The sequence below is a fragment of the Colossoma macropomum genome, unplaced genomic scaffold (genome assembly GCF_904425465.1).
Source record: "Colossoma macropomum unplaced genomic scaffold, Colossoma_macropomum, whole genome shotgun sequence".
NCBI classification, from domain to species: Eukaryota; Metazoa; Chordata; class Actinopteri; order Characiformes; family Serrasalmidae; genus Colossoma; species Colossoma macropomum.
In genome coordinates this window covers 4,756,292-4,768,154 of record NW_023494798.1, presented here as the reverse complement: position 1 = coordinate 4,768,154, position 11,863 = coordinate 4,756,292, and the positions used below count along the sequence as shown (strand labels likewise).

Genomic DNA, 11,863 nt, shown 5'->3' with positions numbered 1-11,863 from the left:
TCAGCCAGGGACTGCAAGCATTTTAGGTATTTCACCCTCTACAGTGCATAATATCATCAAAGGATTCAAGAAATCTCTGCAAAAGCAAAAGGCTGAAAACCACACATGAGTGTCTGTAACTTTTGATCTCATTGACAGCACTGCATTAAAAGCGGGCATGTTATTGTGATGAATATCACCACATGGGCTTGAAAATACTTTGACCAACCGTTACCGATAGACATTGTTCTTCGCTGTATCCACAAATGCAAGTTAAGACTGTACTATGCAAGTGGAAATCATATGTCAACAGCATCCATAAACACCGCCGACTTCTCTGGGCTGAAGCTAATCTGAAATGAACTGATGCACAGTGGAAACTGTGCACTGTGGCCTGACTAGTCAACCTTTCAGACTGTTCATGGAAATACTGGACATTGTGTTCTCCTGACCAAAGAAGAAAAGGACCATCCATGTTACTATCGTAAAGTTCCAAAACCACGGTCTATCATGGTACGGGGGGTATTATCAGGGAACCTGCACATCTGTGGAAGAACCGTTAATGCTGATCACATTTTGGAGCAACATGTGCCTTTTAGACACCGTCTTTTTCAGGGACACCCAACCTTATTTCAACACGACAACACCTAGCCACATTGTCCACATATTACAGCAGCACGGCTGCATATTTAGAGAGTGAGTGTGCTAGACCGGCCTGGCTGCAGTCCAGAACCGTCTCCCATTGAAAAGGTGGGTCTTATTAAGCTCAAAATATGACAACAAAGGCCCTGGATGGTTGCACAGCTGAAGACTTGTATAACAGAACAATGGCAAAAAATTCACTTTCAAAAATTTCAATTGGTGTCTTCATTCCTCAAATGACTGTCAAATGTTCAAAGGAAAGGTAACGTAACACACCTTTTTAACTTTTTTGGAACATTTTGCAGGCATCATATTTGGAATGAGCGTATATTTACAAAAAACAACGAAGCACATAAGGCAAAACATTAAATACTCCGTTTTTGTACCAGTTTCAATTGAATGTTGGCCAAACAGAATTTATTAATCACTGCTTTCTGTTTTATTAGCATTTCACATATTGTCCCAACTGGGTTTGTACTACATAACTTGTAATCTGCTGCTGAACGCACCAAACCTGAACAAGAACATGTGCTCTGCTGTTACTAGGAGACAGCAATAGAAAAAGAAACAAGGCGCTTTCATTGGATATTGACAGTTTGAGCTGCTGAGCAGCAAACATTCCCAGATTACATCCAGATTCCTGCCAAACATGAACGCATTAGAGCCTGTACCCCTCTAACACTTCTCCATTTTTTTGCATTAGCTGTCCACTGCCCTGAAATCTGCAAACTGGACCGAGAATCAGTCTAACCGTGAATCACTATAATCACGTTGGAACTCGTAATGCAATCCCGGCTTCAGCAACATTGTATGAGAAGCATACAAAGCAAGCGGTGGATAGAATAGCGAGGCAGCAGGGAGATGAGCTAACAGCCCATTTGGACTCTGTAAAGCACTCTGCCTCAGACACAGTGTTGCTTGGTTAAAGGTCGGCTCGTATTTCACAGCTCCATTAGAGGCTGCCCGCGTCCCACGCTGCTACCGTTCCACCGTGAGCCCGGGCTCGTCTCGGCCTACAATTACACAGTCAAACTGTCAGAGCGAGCTGCTAGCCTGAGTATCCACAGCTACAGGCAATGCAGCCATTTTGAGAGCAGCACACAGCTCCACGCAGTATCAGCACTGTAGATCATAAACACTGAACGGGGGGGGGGACACAGCGTTGGTCTGTAGCGTTAGAGGCGAATCGTGTTAAAGCATCCTGGTTAGTATGAGGTAAAAAAATATGTGGTGAGCAACGTCACGTACAGAGCATTCTTGTACGTGCACACAAACGCGTACGCACATGTAGATGATTCCCATTTGAACCAAGAGAAGTCTACAGTAATGGCAGATGTTTTGCTGTATTGTTTAAAAGTGATCACTAAGCTATGAATAAATAATAGAAATTGATTACATTTACAGAACTGCGCAAAAGTCCATGTATAAGTTGTTCATTTTTTGGGAGATACTTCTGAGGACATTAGATATGGGTCACATGCATCAATCCAAACTTTCCACAGAATTTCTGCACTTGTTTTAATGAGCTATGAGTGGAAAATTGATTTTGAAATCTATGAATATTAAAGGTTATTCATTTTTTGGGAGATATATCTGAGGATCCACACGTGTGAGCAAAGGTTAAAGAAAAATAAACGAAAAAAACAAGGGTTTTCAAAAATGATCAGAAAATTTGGGACTCTTAACAACCACCTGGAAGACCTGGTAGACGCCAAAACTGCCCCATCAGAGAAACAGCAGTTAAAGCTGTTGTCTTTAAAAATGTAATCAACCTCTAAGACTGAACTTCGAAGATGTGAAAAAATTTCTTTGAAAAACTGAAAAAAAAAGTCACCTGAAAAGACTGGAAGCTGTAATAAAGGCAAAGAGTAACAGAATAAACGCTGAAAATATGGATATAATATTTACTTGTTGAGGCGTCTTTTGAAATATGCTTTCAGGAAAATGAATAACTTGTACTTACTGGACGTTTTGACTGGAAATGAAATAAATGAATGGTGGTCTCTGACTTTTGCACCGTACTGTACATTCAATTTACATCGAACAATGTTTCAAGGTCAAGAAACGTTAAAAAAACAAGGCTAACTTTTTGTGAAATTCAAATCATAATAAAGTGTCTCCTCTTTTACTTCCAAACGCAAGTGTGGTCTGATTTGGAAGTTCACAATCCAAACTTTCCACAGAATTTCTCCACTTTTCAATGAGCTATTAGTGGAAAACTATCAGAGATTGATTTGGATAACTCTGAATATTAAAGGATAAAGAAGTGCTTCTAAGAATTAAACCACCTACAACATTAGCTTTTGAAGTTTGAGTTTTTTTATTTGTTACATTAACTAACATAAATAATTCTTTATGAACAAAAGGCACACAGTTCAAATATAAACAAGGAGAACATATGTACAACTTCTCACAAATTAAGTATGGAAAGTAGATGGCAGCTGAAGGGGGAGGGGCATGAGTCCTAAAAAAATCACAAAAAAAAGGAAAAGGATGTCAAAGCTTCAACGACAGCGTTAAGTCCAAGTGACGGACCACCAGTGTCTCATAGTCCAGAATCCAGAGGCGGAGCCACAGAGCCACGCGCTCTCTGTGAATGCTGGAGATTATGCACCAGTCCGTTTGGAACCGAAGACGGGCATGACCGCCTTCACATTGTTCGGGGACACAAACACACGCGCCGAAAGCGCCGGAGGATGGAAGCTTGGTGGTCCCTCCCACGCAAACCCTCAGAGCTTGTGCCGTACCATCCAAGACTTCTACACAGAGTGTACGAACAGCCACCCTCACCACAGGCCCCAAGACCAGATGCGTCCAGACTCCTTTCCAGTCCTTTCCGATGTCCTCAGATGGCCACGGTGCTGGCCACCTCCTCGTACTGGATAATAAAGTACGGGTAGCTCTGGTCATCGTTAAAAATGACAAAAATCTGTGGGTCCATCCAGTTATCCACACACGAGTCAAAGAGGTCGCTGGAGGGGTCGCGAGGGCAGAGGGGTGGCGGTCGGCGCATGGACGGGTTGCCCACCGTAAACCGGCCCGTCAGCACTTTGGCCAAGAACATGTAGTGGACGCCGCGGGCCGAGCGCTTAGAGAAGTTGTGCGAGTAGACGGCCTTGCGGGCGAAGTAGCTGCCCTGGCCGAACATGGTGGCGTGCTTGCCGCACACGCGTGGGTCAAAGTTGTGTTTGCAGATGCCCTCCACCACGTCCTGCGAGGTGCCGTGGAACAGGTGGCGCTCGTTCAGAAGCCGGTCCATCTCCGACATGCGCCGAGACATGTACTCCTTCTTCCTGTGAGGAGTGGAAAGAAGAGCAGCAAATTAGTCAAACGCTCTCAACTGAAACTCTTAATGCTGATTGCAACTGCAATATAACTTTAGAGGTCTGCTACTTTGCAATTAGAGGTCTGCTGCCCAGATCTGGGGCCAGATAAAACATCGGGTTTCGGGCCGGGCTTGGCTCAGCTCGGGCTCAGATATTTTTTCAAGCAAGTCCTTTTTATGTAATAGATTTGTGTCTATTTAAAGAATCACACTGACGTAAATTTCCATGTGAGCAGGTCTGGGTCAGGTTTGGGTTTCAGGGGTACCAGCTGGGCCTAGTTGGGCCGGGATCCCAAGTCTCCAAGTGCTTAAATTTCATGCCTCTACCTGCCATGCATTTGATGGCACATGATCAAAGACTGCCCTACGTTATTTAAATGTTATACTAAAATATTCTCAGTAAGCTCTGACACTGATCAGGACGCTCAGAGCACACAATAAAAAAGCTACGATTTGTTTAAGGGCTTATTTGCATATTGCTACTTTCTGCAATACCAGTACTGCCAAAGGCAACATCTCAATAACGATTACTAAACCATTTATCATGCAGTCCGACCCTCGAGTGCTTCTGCTCTGCACGTTTCTGTTTTTCCTGCTCCAGCACACCCGCTTCGACTTAGGAAGGGTGTGATAATTAGCTGATTAGTTAGACTGGGTGTGTCAGAGCAGGGAAAACACCAAAATCCTCCAGGATCAGAGCTGGAAACCACTGATATGGCATTACTGAAACAGTATGCAAACTGTCTGAGCCCATGAACAATATGCAAATGGTTGAACTCGATGCACTACTGAAACTGTATTTCCGAAACACAACCGAGATGCACATTATGTTACTGAAAAACCAGAAACATTACTGGAATGACACATCAATGTGAAACCATATTGCTCAAATAAGTTCTCAAAACAGCACCACAGCTGAAACGCTGATTAACAGAAGATGACCTTGTTAGAGATGCTCTGAGATCCTGAATGGTCTCTGAACACTGTACGTGCTTTAGAGCCCCCTAAAATCTCAGGCTTTGTACTTACTAAGCCTTATTATTCAGTAACTACAGGCACTTCAGTGCAAAGATATTCTTAGGCTATAGAAGTGTGCAATAAAACTGGCCATTTAAGGGGTTAAACTAAACAGCTTACATAGTAGTTCATGAGGAAATCACAGTAGTAACAGAATACTGCACCCTCAGATTAATAACTGAGTCATAAAGGCTGATATAATGTCCCACTGCTGTGAGAATAAGCCTACAGTCCACAGAAAAAAACAAAACAAAAAAAAAACAGGCTGCACGCTCAGGGCACCATGCTGAGAGCTGCCCTTGGGGTAGCAGAAAGATCAGAGTGACCAAAGAGTGGGTCATTGCTCTGGGAGCTGTGAGCTCCCACACCCATTCAAACAGTGTTCCATTAGGCTCAGTCTGCTGCCGTATTGTTGCCAGTGGAGGGGGGCGGGGGGGGCGAGTTTGTGCGTGGTTCAGCCAAGCGTGCCGCCATGACTCTGCCTGACCTCTGCTGATCCTGTAGCTACTAGCCAGCCATAGTCTGCCACTGCACTGAGCCGTGTCTCTCTGATTCACACTCTCTCTTACACACACACAGCCGCACTGACCCCGAACGGCCCCCTTGCAGCTCCTGCATTGCCTGCATTAACAACTCTCTCTTTCTGCTCCCCTTCATCTCTCATTCCCTGAACTGCACTGGATTTTTCTGTCGATCACTTTATTTCTTTATCATAAAGCGCCCCGCCTCACGTCAATGGTGCAGAGTCAGAGGCAGCGTACACTCCTGCTGATGTTTACACTTCACACAAAACATGTACCCTCTAATCCACCAGACCTAAGCAAGTTAAACCTGGCCTCTGGAGCAGTGTTGGGGCAGTTACTCAAGAATATAATGGATAACAAATGACTACATCTCTTAAAATGTAATGGGATTGTTTCACTTATTACATCTGGGAAAAAAAAAGTAATCTAATTACTCCTTACTTTACTTCTCCTTTACTCTCTAAAAAACATAAAACTGAACTAACTCCAATGAATTCAGCACTTTATTTAGAAAAAAAAAATAGCCAGTCAAAGTAATCATTTAAAAGGCATGTCATTATTCCCACCAGTTACGCTTGATTAAAATTATTAGCGGCTGTTTGAAAACAGCAACTAGCCAGGACGCAGCTGCCTCCAAATAAAATCTTTGGGAATAAAATGTAATGATTACAGGCTGTTTCTGAGCGAAAAAGGGAGTCGGACCTGAGTTAAGTGAGCTTGGGGATCTCTCTTCTTCAGCAAAAGGATCTTTATCCTTTAGTTTAATGTTGTAGGACTGGTTTGCGGTGTTTACCTCACTCTCACTGTGCTACTTATAATCACAAAGCCGTGGAGTTAGCTGACGCAGGCAGCACACACCCACCAAAATGACACAAAGTGTGGATAATGTACAGAGGAAATGTATATTTTAAATGCACTGCGCTAATTAATAGTTCTCTGTCAGAGACATATGGGTGACTTTTTACTGCAGTAGCCGGGACACTTTTATACCATGGTAGCGGTGTTTGACTTGGCCATAAGCCAAAGACTTGGTACCATAACAGCTGAGTTTGACTTGGCTGGGAGACAAGTGCTTTTCACCGTGAGAGTGGAGTTTCACTAGGCCATGACGGTGATTTTCACCGTGACTTCACTGTGACGTTCACTGTGAACTTTTCACAGTGGAAGCGAAGTCTGATGAGACCGTGAGCCCTGGACTTTGCACCAGGACAGCAGAGTGTGACTAAGCAGCAAGCCGGGTCACTTCTCAGAGTCAGTCTGACTAGGCTGTGAGCCGGGTCACTTTTCACCGTGACAGTGGAGTTTGACTAGGCCGTGAGCCGGGTCACTTTTCATTGTGATGGAGGAGTTTGACTAGGCCATGAACTGGGTCACGTTTCACTGTGACAGTGGAGTTTGACTAGGTCATGAGCTGGGTCCCTTTTCACCGTGACACTGGAATTTCACTAGGCTGTGAGCTGGGTCACTTTTCAGCGTCTCAGTGGAGTCCGAGTAGGCCGTGAGCTGGGCCACTTTTCACCGTGACGGAGAAGTTTGACTAGGCCATGAACTGGGTCACTTTTCACCATCTCAGTGGAGTTTGAGTAGTCCGTGAGCCGGGCCACTTTTCACCGTGACAGAGAAGTTTGACTAGGCCATGAACTGGGTCACCTTTTACTATGACAGTGGAGTTTGAGTAGGTCGTGAGCCGGGTCACTTTTCACCGTGACAGTGGAATCTTGACAAGGCCAGGTTACTTTTCACCATCTCAGTGGAGTTTGACTGGGTAGTGAGCTGGGTAACTTTAATGTGATAAGAATTTAAGCTGCAAACTGTTACACTACTTTGTTGCAGGAAAAGTAATTACATTACTGTTCTGCATTACTTTATGCCATGTTACCCTCCAACACTGCTCTAGAGACGTCACACACGTCTGCATAAGCTACCTGAAGCTGCAGCATGAGCTCACCGAACACACACAAACATGCACACCCTCCACAGTGAGTCAGCAGCAGCCCACCTCTCTGCCACCTTTACCCCTCAGCCCGTGTTTCCATGACGATGGCATATTAAAGAACAACAACAGCATGGTCCCTTGCACACGGGCAGCTCTTCCTCCCACATGCACACACACAAACAAATGCACACATATATATATATGTATATGTATATATATATATACATATATATATATATATATATATATATATATATACACACACACACCACAGCGTGACTCCTAGCACCTTTTCCTCCCCCACAAACTTCCTCTGAGCATGTTCCACATTTCACACACGCCTCTGAAGTTCATCTCTCACACACCTGCTACGTGCACGCACCTGTTTCCGTCCTACAACAAGTCAGCAAGGACCGTTACCGTGGTTTATGCCAAAGGTAGGCAAAGAAAGTAACCTTACAGTCATCTCACACCCACACTGATGACAACTTTAGGGCCTGTACAGGGGATGTAGGAGCTTAAAGCACCCAGCGGGAACCGCTAGCTCTGTCTCACGAGCTCATGCCTTCACCAACACGGCGCTTAGAGCAGTACTATTATATGCTTTAGTAGGTGCAGTTTTTAAGCACTTGGTCTGGCCTGTCGTGTTGCAACAATTTAATACTGGCTCTTCAATATCAGTCTGTTTTCAATATTTTGTTCCAGTGAACATTCTTTGATTTTAAACGCTTTTAAATCACACAGATTTGGGCAGTTGAGCACCTGAAAGGGGGAATTCCACAGATTTTTCAAAATGTCTGCATAATTAAATAGTTAAGATGTAAACAGAGTCATTTAGAGTGGTTTGGTGTAGAGAAACTTACAGACTCGAAATTGTTCACTCTGGTGGTGATGAGAACCAGACTTGCATGGCATTTTAATACCTCTAAAAGCTCCCTCACTGAAAGTTATTAGATTAAATGGTTAAATACGCTGCATGACGCCTGAAACATTGCTTTATGATAGTTGTGCAACAAGCTTTTGGCCTAAAATGTACTTTTTAAATCCATTCATGGTGGAGAGTTGGACATTTTAAGGCAACACGTCACCCATGAAAAGACACAGAAGGCACGTGTAGGTTAGCTGGCCATTTTGGATAGTAAATAAAATGGCCATATTTGCACTGTAGACATCATAACCCATAACCCAAGTGTTCTTATCATCACTACTGCAGAGAAATCTAGAGAGTTGCTAAGTTTCTCTATTAACCATTTCACATCAAACCACTCAGAATGACTCTGTTTACATCTCAACGTATGATTTATGCAGGAATTTTGAAAAAATGATGAAATTCCCATTACAGAATTACAAAATAGCATGTATACAGAATTTAACCACGCTAAACTACTGTGACTAGCCACTAGAGTGAAAGGTCATGCTGCACGTTAGCATGACGTCACAGCATTGTTTGCTTGGCCTGTCCATTTAGGAACACATCAAAACCTTTAAAAGCAAAGTCATGGTCATTATAGAGCCATAATCACTGGAAGCACTTTTTCCTTACCTCTTGTATTTCTCCCAGAGAAAGGGGTTCTGGACGCGGAGGATCTTTAGGATGCGGAATTTGGTCTCAGACACTGTTTTGTGGAAGAGGTTGTAGACGGTGCGGTAGCTGCGGTCGTCGCGGGAGACGGGCACCTGCATGTAGTCCTGGTCCGGGCTCATGGGGACCCAGGTCTCGGGGAACGGCCGGGGTGAGGAGGTCGACGTGAGGGAGAGCGGCTGCGGTCCGGAAACCTCCAGAGCGTAGACGCCACCTAGCGTTCTGCAGATGAGAACGAAAGATAAAATTTACCAGATTGTTTAGCACATAATTTATTTATTACTTACAGAATGTTAAATTACACAAAACAACATGACCTAGAAACCTCGATCTAGTTAAATAGATACAAATATATAAATTGAGGACAAATAATAAGTGCAGCTCTTTTAAAATAAGCAAATACAAAAAGGGCAGAGCTAAAAAAATGAAGTGCAAATGAGTGCAGAATGATGCGACCATAGGCACTATCTGAGGAGACCATATTTACTGCACAATAAAATAATATTTCTTATATTTACAACTGTAAAGCCAAATATTTTAAGTCAAATTTTGTAGAGTCAATATGCAAGAAAACCATGTCCAGTCAATGAAGTGGCCATAAAGACGCTTAAAATACAATGGTGTTTCATAGCATGTCAGAGGCAAAGTGCTCCCAACTGCAACAAGGATGTTGCTTTCTAACTAATCAGCAAAACTGTACTAAATCCAGACATAACTGTGGAACTCAAAGCAGCTGGACTTCGAAGCAGATCTGTAGAGCTAAAAGTGGATGAGAGAGGAGCCAAAGCAGCTGAGAGTCTTTGCAGAGCAGGTGGGATGGGGGTCAGGCTTAACTGTTCTCTCTGTGTGACGCTGTGTCTTTTTTAGATTCCAGCCAGGTAGACGTGATTGCTTCAGTCAGCGTGACTATCTCCTGAGTCATCCTCTACCTGAGTTCTGCTGAGCCCTGCCCCACTCTCTTTCTCTCTCTCTCCGTCTTTCTCGATCTCTCTCTGCCTCTCCCTTTCTCTCTCTCTTGCCTGCGCCGTGCCGACTGCCGTTCCTAGCATTGCAGAGGATTTATTTCCCATATGTTTCTCAGAAGCTCCCAGTAAGAATGAGGAAATGGAGCGGTGGTAGAAGGAGGGAACAGAAAAGGGCAGAATATGGGTATATTACTGTTTTGTGCATGACTATGCATGTGTATGTGAGCCAGGGAGAGATTTATGCCGCTTGCTGAGCAGTAACTGGACCGGTGTGGGCAGACGTGCAGCCAAGCTGCCACTCAGCCTAATGGCTTCCAACTCTGAGCTCAGGACAGCTTGTTCCTGCCACAGCGGGAGCCTCCAGCTGCGAGACCCAAAGCTGTTCACACCTAGTCCAGACCATGAAGCCACGCGCAGGGGGACGCAACCAACCCTGACCTCCGCAGCACTGGAGGTAACACACTGGAGGAACGCACTTAAGGAAAGATCCAGTAAGACGAAATGAATACATTTTGAGGGAAAAGCTTGGCAAAATGTTTTATTTCCGAACAAAATTCCCCTTTTCCAATCACCAAAGACTCCTGGTGTCTGAGGCTTCTTTTGCACTACGAGGCTAATGTAGCTAACAAGTAGTAGAAGTTAAAGCACACAGAATAGCACTGTGCCAACACTGTGCCTAAACCATCACACACTTGCCTCAAACTGCACTGAGATGTTCAGTATCTCTAATAGACTTGCTTATGTGGTTTCTGACACTGTACGACACACTGTTATCTATAAACATGGACAAAAGTACATTGCATGGCTGAAAACAGTAGTGACAGCCATCCTGAAGCCTGTATTTTTTAGATAACAGTGTCTCAGAAACAACATAAGCCGGTCTATTTGAGATTACTTGAAGGGGAATTCCACCGATTGCTCATAATTTCCGCATGATTAAATGGCATAAACAAAGTCATTCAGAGCGGTTTGATGTGAAATGCTCCGTCTGTTCAAACTGGCGGTGATGGGAGCCACAAGTCTGACATGTTTAATCCTTTTAAAAGCTCCCTTACAGAAAGTTATTACATGAGATGATTACGAACAAGATGCCAAGATTTCGGAGACATTTTTTAGGAAGGCTTCGGCCTAAATTGTGCATTTTTATTCATTTTTTATATCCATTCATGGCAGAGAGCTAAAACAGCACTCAAAGAAAACCTGATTTACCACAATTTTACCACTATTATTATCTGATATAAAAACTCTGACACTGGCGGTTTTGGGTAGTAAATAAAATGGCACACAACCCTCGGTTCCCATCACTCAACCAGACGTTTTATATAAAAAAAATTGGTGATATTACCCTTTAACAGTGCTAATTAGTGTGGGATATGTCTTAGCTAAATCAGCCCCACAGATTCAGTGCAGGGGAATATTGTATAAATCTTAATGCTTTCATCAAACTACTTTTTAAAACTAGTTCTAGGATGTGGTGTAACATGCATGCGTGCACAACCACACTACAGACACTGGACAGAGCTGGGATAGTTTGGTCCGAAACAGAATTAAGTCCATGAAAAAATACACTATACCATTCAGTAATTAAAAGAGGGAGGCTGGTCATAAGATACACTTCCTGCGCAGGCCGGAGGAGCTCAGGAACAGATGCAGCAGGAAGAAGAAAAATGCAAAAGACGCCTGAAGTGAAAACGTCTGGCCCAAAAAGCCCCACTTCCCAAACAGTCACGTTTCTCTCATTCACCCAGCTCCACCAGTCTGGAACCAATTTACGCTTTTCTCCTCTCCTCGTTTCTTCCTTTTTTCGCATCTGCTGCTTTCTGTCCGTTTCGCTCTCTGCCAAACGAGAGCCGGGGTGTGTCTCCAGCCGGCAGCGCCAGCAGGACAGGGCAG

General features: G+C 43.9%; 1 protein-coding gene across 1 annotated transcript in view; it reads right to left on the bottom strand.

The window, feature by feature from the left end:
• Window positions 1-2,922: 2,922 nt before the first annotated feature.
• The window catches only part of LOC118818037 (TCDD-inducible poly(ADP-ribose) polymerase), a 35,391-nt gene continuing 26,450 nt past the window's right edge, over window positions 2,923-11,863 (bottom strand). Inside the window, exons 5-6 of the mRNA XM_036585141.1 lie at window positions 8,967-9,227; window positions 2,923-3,914 (exon numbers count right to left, since the gene is read on the bottom strand). Of these exons, the coding sequence (XP_036441034.1) occupies window positions 3,467-3,914; window positions 8,967-9,227 (709 nt within the window). The 3' untranslated portion in view covers window positions 2,923-3,466. The remainder of the gene's footprint in view (window positions 3,915-8,966; window positions 9,228-11,863) is intronic.